We start from the raw sequence: 10,365 nt of genomic DNA, 5'->3' as shown, positions 1-10,365 counted from the left end.
GCGTGGCAAGTGATGGACCGTTGGATGACCAAAAATCTGTCACTCTCATATAAAAGGAACGTGAGAAGCCTTTAGGTTTAGGACGATTTTGAGCAGCTTCTATAATCTTCGAGTTTTTCATCTTCTTTGTTTTTCGATTATTCTCTCTTAGATCTTGTGTGATTTATTGAGAGAAATAAAAATTAGATGAACTCTTGTGTGAGTTCATTATGCTGTGAGAAGTTTTGTAGTGATTGAGAATCTGGAATTGTGTGTTCTATGTAACTCAAATTCTTTGCCTATTTTGGACGATATATAGTGAATTTTGAGCTTAATCCTAACGGCTGCTCAACAGGGATTAGGCGTTTGAAGCGGTCGCCTAACTTCCTTTGGACCGAAAAATCTTGTGTTTTCTGATCTTTTTATTTTTTTTTTGTTGTGTTCAATTTATAAACTACAACACAAATAATTTTTCTAAGTATTAAAGTGGTATCAGAGCATTTTAGATTATTTGATTTGTGTTGTGCCTTTTTGAGTTTCTGCGTTTTTGTTCGAACACATATATCTGTATAGATCTATGATTCTGCTTTCATTTTTAATTTTTTTTTAAAGTGATTCTTGTAATACTGGTTGAGTCCTTTGGTGTTTTCTGAGTATCGATTTCAAAATAATTGTAATTTTTGCAAGTCTTTTTGGTAACATATCGTTTTTTTTTAAAAAGGGGGTTAGGGTTTCTATGAATCTTCCCTAAATCTACTTTTGTCTAGGGGTCCTTGTTAGAACCCTAGAATCTGAGGGGACTAGGGCGTTGATTCAAGAAATTTCATTCTTTTCAAAATATTTTTAATGTGTATTCGATTACTGTGAGGACTTTAAGATACTCCAGAAATAATTTCTTTGTACATATACCATTGAATATACTGTTGACTTACTGATACTCAAAATTCGTTTATTCAGGAAAGGGATGAAATTACTGATTGACTAAGACAATCCTTCTTGAAGGTATATGTACTGCATTAACCTCTTTGGTAGCTTACTGAGTGTAAATGTAATTTGATCTTGAACTCCATTGTGTGCTTGGCAACTTTGTATATTATCCTTGCATATAAATACTGTGGTCTTTGGAATAATTGATCTTTATTATATCATTGTGATATATTGCTAGCTATTTCATATTTGTACATATATATTGTATACACTGTTACACACCATGACTTCTAAGATAGATGTCCAGATGTGGGATGGCAAATGAGACTTTAGTCTTTGGCGCCAGAAAATTAAGGCTCTTATGTTACAATTAAAATGTGCTAATGCTATTGATGAATCTTGGCCAGAAAGTCTGTCTGAGAATAGAAAAATTGAACAAGATGAACTGGTCTAGAGCACTATGTTTCTGCACTTATTTGATTATGTGATTAGGAAAGTATGAGAGACTAAAAGTGCTGTAGAATTGTGGATAGCCTTAGAAAAACAGTATCTCACTAAATCTTTACCAAATAAATATTTTCTTTGGAGACAGTTTTTTAGTTTTAAGTTTGATCCTAATCTTGATACAGAAGATAATATGGACAAATTTAATAGGATTATTCAAGACTTAATAAACAGTGGTGAGAAAATCTCAGATGAGCAAAAGGTAGTTGGTCTACTTAATCCCTTAGGAGATAAGTACGAAGACATTAAAATGCTCTAGAGTATGGAAGGAGTGACCTTACTATTGAAATAATTCACAGATATCTTCTAAATAGAGAACTGGAATTTAAATCTAAACACAAAGAGGTGTTCAATGTGGAGAGCGTGTCACCAAAACAAAGAACACATGTTAAAGGTGTGAGCAACTTTAGCGATTCCAATTATAACAAGGATACAAATTTTGTCAAAAAGAAATGGAGTAACACCAAAGGAAAGGACAAGAAACCTAATAAAGGAAAGGCAAATGACAAGAAGTGCTTTTATTGTGGAAAAACTGGGCATTTCATTAAGAATTGCTTTAAAAAGGCCAATGACCACAAGAAAGAGACTAATACTGAAAATGCTTCATTGGCCATTGCTCCTAACTATAAAGAAGCATAAGCCAATATTGGAGTTGCCTATGTGTCAATAATAGAGAGTTATAATTAGGACTGGGTTTTAGACTTTGGATGTTCCTTTCATATGACACCAAATATTGGCTGTTTGGCTGACTATTCAAGTCTTGATTGAGGGACTATGACATTTAGGAATGATGAGTCATGTCCAGTCAAGGGTATTGGTAATGTGTTACTAAAACTTGGAAATGGTCGTCACGTGTTGTTGAAACATACTACATATGTGCCAGCACTTAAAAGAAACCTCATATCCCTGGGAGTTCTTGATGATGAAAATTATCAAATTGAGCTAAAGAATGGTTCTATGAATATAACAAGAAATCAAGAACTTATTGTCAGCTCACCTAAGCTCAATGAAATTTATGTTATAGGTGCTAAAATTATTCTAACAAATAATGCTGTGAATCTTATCACACATCCCGATAAATCGAAATTATGACATAAAAGGCTTGGTCATCTAGGTTAAAAAGGTTTAGAAACTTTGTCATAGCAAGGGGTATTTGGAAAAGATAGTGTTCAAAAATTAACTTTTTGTGAACATTGCATAATAGAAAAGCAAGTCAGACTACCATTTTAGTCAGGGTTGCATAAATCCCAAAATATCCTTGAATACATACATTCTGATTTATGCGGACCTGTCCCTGTGCCTATCGTATATACAGATATTATATTCTTATCACTGATGATTACTCAAGAAAAATTTAGATTTTCTTATTGAAATCAAAATCTGACACTTGTGTGACTTTTAAGGAATGGAATGTGCTGATTGAAAATTAGACAGGTAAGAAAAAATTTTTAAGAACTGACAATGCGCTTAAATTTTACAATTTAGAATTTGATCAATTTTGTAATAAACAAGGAATTATGAGACATAAAACTGTGAGTTATACTCCTCAGCAAAATGGAGTTGCTGAGAGGTTAAATAGAACCATCATTGAGAGGATAAGATGTATGTTGATTAACTCTAGCCTTCCAAAGTTTTTTGGGGGAAAAGCAGTAAAAATTGTATGTTATTTGATCAATAGATATCCTTTAAGCTCCCTAAATAATAAAATTCCTGAGCAAATTTGGTCTGGTACATTATCAGACTACTCCTATCTCAGAACTTTTGGATGTGTTGCATATGTGCATCACACAAAATCAAAATTGGACCCTAGATCATTGAAGGACATGTTCTTAGGATATGGTGAAGGAGTTAAAGGCTATAAACTGTGGTTAAGAGATGGAAAGGGTATAAGGTGATAATAAGTAGATCTCTTATCTTTAATGAAGATGACTTTCCTTGTTTTAGTGACAAATCTGGAGAAGAATTAGGAAAGGATAACTTTGTTGTCACTGAAATTAACCTGAATAGGGAGATTTTGAATAACTAGCCTCAGTTTGAGGTGGAGCCACAAGAAATAGAACCTCAAAATGTGTCTGATGTTGAAATACTGGAAGATGAATAGCATCTAGAGCTTGCACATGACCTGCAGAACTACCGGCTTGCTAGGGATAGAGAAAGGAGGCAAATAAGACCTCCTTCCAGATATCAGTATGCTGACTTTGTGTCTGACCAGTCTGAACCTGATCTGTTTGACATAGAACTTACCTCTTATGAAGAGGCTATTTCTTCCAAAAAATTTCCTAAGTGGATTGCTGCAATGGAAAATGAGATGAACTCCCTATATAAGAATAAAACTTGGATTTTAGTTGAGAAACTCAAAGATTGTAAATTGATTTATTGTAAATGGGTATATAAGATCAAAGAAGGTGAGATTAAGACAAATGATAAAAGGTATAAGGCAAGACTTGTAGCTAAAAGTTTTAATCAAAGAGAAGGTATAGACTACACTGAAATTTTTTCACCTGTAGTTAAATATACATCTATTAGAGTCCTTCTTGCGATTGTGACACAATTTGACTTAGAGTTAGAATAATTTGATGTGAAAACTGCCTTCTTGTATGGTTCATTAGACGAAACCATACATATGACTCAACCAAGAGGGTTTGAAGTAAAAAGGAAAGGGAACTTAGTATGTCTCTTGAAAAAATCTTTGTATAGCTTGAAACAGGCTTCTAGGAAATGGTATAAAAGATTTGATTCTTTTATACAAAGTTTGGGTTTTAAGAAATCAGAATATGATCCATGTTTTTACTATAAAAGAGATGGTGAATCTGAATTTTTTTTTATCTTTTCTTATATGTTGATGATATGCTCATTGCTGGTCATAATTATGTTGCACTTTACTCAATTAAAGAAAAATTAAAATCAGAATTTGAAATGAAAGATTTAGGAACAGCTAGAAAAAATTGGGGCATGGAAATAAAAAGGGATAGAATAAATAAAAAGTTTTTTTAACACAAAAATCTTATGTTGATAAGGTAGTCAAAAGATTTTCCCTTCATGATACAAAGCCTGTTAGTCTGCCTTTGTATGTCAGCATGAAATTTTCTGTTGATCAATCACGTAAAACTGAAAATGAATATAGAAGAATGATGAATGTACCGTATTCTAATGCAGTAGGATCTGTAATGTATGTTATGGTATAAGCTAGACCTGATATTGCTTATGCTGTGAATGTGCTAAGCAAATTTATGAGTAATCTAGGTGAATTACACTGGCAATGTATGAAAAATCTGATTAAGTATCTGAAAAGGACTAGTCATTTAGGATTAATGTTCAAAATTGATAAGAATGGACTTAAACCAAAAGGCTACATAGATTCAGATTTTGCTGGAAATCCAGATAATAGAAAATCCACAACTGTATATTTTTATGTCATTAATGATACACACATCAACTAGAAGTCCCAACTTCAGAAACTAGTTGCATCGTCTTCAATCGAGGCCGAATGCATTGCTGCAACTGAAGTAGTTAAAGAGGGATTACAGACGAAGGGTTTACTTGGTGAATTAGGTCTAATAGAAAATTAGGTGTGGAGCTGTGTTCAGGCAACCAAAGTGCAATCTTCTTAAGTAAAAATCATATTTTACATGATAGATTCAAGCATATAGATGTTAAGTTCCATTTTATTAGAGATATCATTGATAGGGGAGATATTAAATTGATCAAAATTCCTACTAAGGTTAATCCTGCAGATGCTGGAACGAGGGTAATCCCTATTAGTAAATTTTTTGATTCTTTGAGATTTATTAATCTTGAAGAGTACTAACTTTATTTTCTTTGCAGGTGAATAAAGCAAGTGAAGTTAGACTAAATTTCAAATCCACTTATGTACTTTCACAAAATGCAGCAAAAGGTGGAGATTGTAATGTTTGGTTTACTGAATTTTGTGTGGCCCAGCTAATAAAAAATGGACCGAGATGTATGGCCCAAGCTTGGAGGCCCAATTTGGTGATCCAGTAAGGAAAAATCTCTAGAATATTGAAACCGGCTCTTGAAATGAAAGAACTGAAACATGTTTTTCTCTTATCAAATGACACTTCTTCCAGATTTATGACGCGTGGCAAGTGATGGACCGTTGGATGACCAAAAATCTGTCGCTCTCATATAAAATGAATGTGAGAAGCCTTTAGGGTTTCAGACGATTTTGAGCAGCTTCTATATTCTTCAAGTTTTTCATCTTCTCTGTTTTTCGATTATTCTCTCTTAGATTTTGTGTGATTTGTTGAGAGAAATAGAAATTAGATGAACTCTTGTATGAGTTCATTATGCTGTGAGAAGTTTTGTGGTGATTGAGAATCTAGAACTGTGTGTTCTATGTAACTCGAACTCTTTGCCTATTTTGGGCAATATATAGTGGATTTTGAGCTTAATCCTAACGGATACTCAACAGGGATTAAGCGTTTAAAGCGGTCGTTGAACATCGGGGCCTTTGGGCCGAAAAATCTTGTGTTTTCTGATCTTGTTATTTTTTTTTGTTGTGTTCAATTTATAAACTACAACACATATAATTTTTCTAAGTATTACAACATGCAACCAGTGGTTAGCAGCCATGGCAAATTTGCATTCTCATTGCTTGCTTATTATTCCCAAATCTGAGCCTTTATTCGTTTTTCAATTTCCTTCCAAAATTTTCTATTTTTAAACAGTTTAAATTTAGGATTTTTAAACAATTGTGTAACTTATAAATTTGGACAATTTATTTGGGGGGATATTTAATTGTCCAATTAATTAAACCCTTGTTTGGGAAATAATGCATTTTGAATGGTAGATTAATAGAGAATGTATGGTTAAAAATTAAAGAAAAATTTTGAATTTACGTGTAATATTATTTTATTGAAGAATGTGTGGTTGAAAAAGAGTTTTGGAAAAATGAATTTTCAGAAAATAGAAATCAAACAGGTGCTAAGAAGCTAATGGAAAAGCCAGATCAGTTTGGATCGATATCTATGGGTAAGCAGATTTCTGTAGGGTAGAGTTCAAATTATAAACTGAAAAAATTACAATTCTTTGAAAAATCTCTAAATAATCAAATTAAAATTAATTTTCAAAATTATGCGAAATCCAAAAAATAAAAATAAAAAATAGTCCAACCGAATATGCGAAAAATCCCAAAAATTAAGATGAAAACTTAGATATGTGAATAAAGACTCAAATAAAATAAACATAACAAAAGATATTTCTTCCCAGAAATTCTTTTTTCAACAAGAAAAAGCTAATAAAAAATGGACCGAGATGTATGGCCCAAGCTTGGAGGCCCAATTTGGTGATCCAGTAAGGAAAAATCTCTAGAATATTGAAACCGGCTCTTGAAATGAAAGAACTGAAACATGTTTTTCTCTTATCAAATGACACTTCTTATTGTCATAATTAAAACTATAAAGGCGCTTTAGAGAATAAATTGAGGCCCAGATGTGTGAGAAATAAGCAGACAAGGAGAAACTGACCTTGCTATGGCTGCAGACCCCTGGTTCCATCTCACAGAGCCATCCAGGGTTGCCATGCCAAGATACGAGTCAAATAATCTCAATACCCGATCCATTAACTCAGAAGCAAAAAGAGGAAAATCATCACAACCCCATAGCAGAAGGGATAATTACAAAACAATGCTAAACAAGCCCTTAACTTTCAAGCTTTAGCCAAGTAATTAAGCCCCCATTTGGTTTATCATAAATCATTTATAAACGATCAAGCCATCAGTTTTCTTCCTGGCTTTTCTTTTTGTTTAAGGACTGTTTGTTTCTAAAAATGGAGAAATCATTGGGTAAACAGAGAGGGTTAACCACCCTTGAAGAAATCACAAATCTGTCTCAAACCCTAATTTTCTGAATCTGAGCTAATGGAATGGTACTCTATTGGTGAAGCAGCAGGCCTAATTTGTAGTGCTCCACATTTCCTTTCTTGCCCATCTTCACTTGTTCTTAGCTAGGTTACAGTGATAAATAGTTAACCAGAGGTCTTTTGCCGCCTCTCTTTATCCCATGCTGGGTCTAGATAAAGATTTTGATCCAAAAGTTTATCATATGTCTGGTTAAAAAGTTATAAAAATATGTTTTTAAATTAATTGTTGATTTTGACTTAAATTTTAAGCCTCGATTTGACAATAATTCTTCCACAAGAGTGAGTTTTTAAGTAGTAAATTTTTGAAGAATATGTGATTAAAAAATAGAAAAAATTGAATTTACATACAAAATATTTTATTGTGAAAATATAAGGTTGAAAATAGGTATGAAAACAAAATGAGTTTCGAAAGAAGAGATGTACCATATGTACAAGAAATTAGCTAGGACAGAAAACTATTTTCTATCCGGGCCAATGCCAAGGAGACAAGTGCCTCTTAGTGGATTTATCCTTGAAACTATGATTGTCGAACAAAGGCTAATATTAATTTCTACAGAATACTAGCGTTGTAGGACAGAAAACTATTTTCTATCCTAGCCAATGCCAACGAGATCCTTGAAAGAATGATTGTCTAACAAATGCTAATATCAATTTGTAGAGATTACTAGCGGTGAGTAATTGGCTAATTAGAAAAAAAATAGTTCCTACCTTTTTTCTAGCATTTTCACCTTTTATTGCGAAAATGGTTCTTCCATCCACCTACCATCAGTTGCTTTGTTAACTGATGCAAACCCATGTAGCAGTTGTAATTATGAATCCTACAACAAATGAGATTAAATCTAAGAAAGCCAATAATCAACGTTTAAAAGCTCGACCAGAAAAATTATTGAATCAAAGATCTAAGAAATTTGAAATCAATATCTTGACCTCGTGATCACAAAATATATGAACCTCACTTGAATTGTTGAACATTACGAGAAATCAATTCTTAATAAAATAGAGTTTAGTTCGATGAAGAACAAGTTGAAAGCAATATGTCTCACAATAATATCTCAATAATTGTGTATTTTTACAATGAAAAGGATGAATCATATCGAAAAATAGACATAAAGGAAAAATATAAAAAAACGCATCTAGAAGATGAACTGCACGACTGCATTGTTATAACTACATCAACCGCATAGAACAACCAATATTTCACCCTCTTGTTTTGGGAATAGTACATGCGACAGCATCTCCTTCTGTATTACGAGATAGTATAGTTATCCAACTGGCTTCTAATTTTGTTTTCTTGATTCCAATGCATCCAACTTGTTTTTCGCTTTCAAGCCCAACATGAAACCTAATGTTTGGCTTATTAACTTCAAACTCTTTAGTCTCCATAATTTGAGCAAGTAAATGCATGGCTTCATTGATCCTATTTACTTGCAATCTCGTCATTGATTCCTCTTCAAGTTGAACCTGAACTTCGTATGATTGTGGCCTTACTTGGATCGTATCATTACATTCTTTTTCAAAAGGATACAACCTCGAATTTGTATCTGCATAAAACGGAGCAAGATAAGAAACATCGAAGCAAATGTAAATTATTACAAACTTGCCTTGAAGATCCAAGTTGTAGCTATTGTTTTCAATCCTTTCAATGACGTGGAATGGTCCATCCCCTCTAGGATGAAACCGTTGACCTTCTTTTGCATTTGAACATGCCATTTTTGCCTAAGCATCCAAACCCTATCACCAAGTTCAAATAAGTTACGCATCTTTCTTTTGCTTCCTTGAGATGTATATAATTCAATCATTTGCTTTCAACCTAAACGATCACTCACAATAATGAATTAAATCAAACAAAGTTAGCGAATTTGAACAATAAATCATATCAAAACATGTAGTAGAAGTAGTAAATGATACTAAATTGGTTCCCAACACATTATATAAATCCGAACCAAAACAATTAAGGACTTCAGGATTAAAATATAGATCCTTATGTCTCAAATCGCCAACAATACACCCTAATTGTTTATCATGCTCAATTAATTTCTTGCAACATACTAGAATATTATAAACTAATAAATGATTGCCTATAAATGCATGTGGCATATGATTTATTAATTGTTTAAATTTACTAGATGTATTAGTGAATGGAAAAGTACATGTCCCATATGATAAATCAAAATTCTTTTTAAGCGCTAGATTATCATCTATCTTAAGTATGGGACAATGAGATTTTACCATGCTATCGTTGAACGCTCCTCATTCAGCACTCATCGAATCATCCACTTCCAATGAATCAATTTGATACTCAATGGGTGATATCCACTTGCATCATTATCAATTCCACTACCCGCTTCATTTTTACCACCAATATCCGCTCTTGCCTACTTGTCTCCTTGCTTTAGGAATTTCTCTAGATTGTTCCCTATGTGAATGAGCAAACATTGTTTTTTAGCTCTCCATTCAAACCTCTTTGCCTATCTATCCTATATCCCATATCCCTAAGCAACCTGTCAAATCGCCGTACATTTTTTCCATCATAAAGACCCGATTACTCTCCCCGCTTGAAGTAAAATCTTATGTGTTAGACATTCTAAAACTAGAATAATATTTGCCTGGTACGTGGAGTTCAAACGAAGAATTGAGTAAAGGAATTGGCTCTAGAATGACTTAAAAAAGTAGGAATGTGACACTTTGAATGGAAAAACTAAGGATAAATTCAAGAGAATATTTTCTGAATTCGAATACACTTTGACTTCGAAAATTGATATTTTTTTTTTTTGAGCCTATGCTTTTAAACTAACTGATGCGAACTCACATAGAATTTGTAGCTACAAACTCACAAAGATTAGTTCAAACCCAAGAGAGCCGAGAACCAACGTTTGGAAGCACGACCCAATAAATTATCGAACCACATAATCAAGACAATTGAAATCAATATCTTAACCTCGTGATGGTAAAATATATGAACCTCACTTAAATTGTTAAATGCCACAGTAAATCAACAATTGATAAGTTGGAGTTTAGTTTGATATAAAAACAAGTTGTAAGCAATATCCTTCGAAATAATATTTCAATAATTGA

The 10,365-nt window shown here is 32.9% G+C and overlaps 1 protein-coding gene across 2 annotated transcripts in view; it reads right to left on the bottom strand.

Annotated features, from left to right (window-relative positions):
* Nucleotides 1-8,311: 8,311 nt before the first annotated feature.
* Nucleotides 8,312-10,365, bottom strand: part of LOC111397501 — a 6,701-nt gene continuing 4,647 nt past the window's right edge. Inside the window, exons 2-3 of one of the 2 annotated variants that reach the window (XM_023024464.1) lie at nucleotides 8,892-9,021; nucleotides 8,312-8,831 (exon numbers count right to left, since the gene is read on the bottom strand). In XM_023024464.1, coding sequence (XP_022880232.1) covers nucleotides 8,488-8,831; nucleotides 8,892-9,000 — 453 coding nt within the window. In that variant the 5' untranslated portion in view covers nucleotides 9,001-9,021 and the 3' untranslated portion in view covers nucleotides 8,312-8,487. Of the gene's footprint in view, nucleotides 9,022-10,365 lie in introns of both variants that reach the window. The other variant, XM_023024463.1, reaches the window with a different exon arrangement.

The sequence above is a fragment of the Olea europaea genome, chromosome 7, assembly GCF_002742605.1.
Source record: "Olea europaea var. sylvestris chromosome 7, O_europaea_v1, whole genome shotgun sequence".
In the NCBI taxonomy this organism is placed as follows: domain Eukaryota; kingdom Viridiplantae; phylum Streptophyta; class Magnoliopsida; order Lamiales; family Oleaceae; genus Olea; species Olea europaea.
Note: the sequence above shows the minus strand (reverse complement) of the source record. Positions and strands in the feature narration are given on the sequence as shown.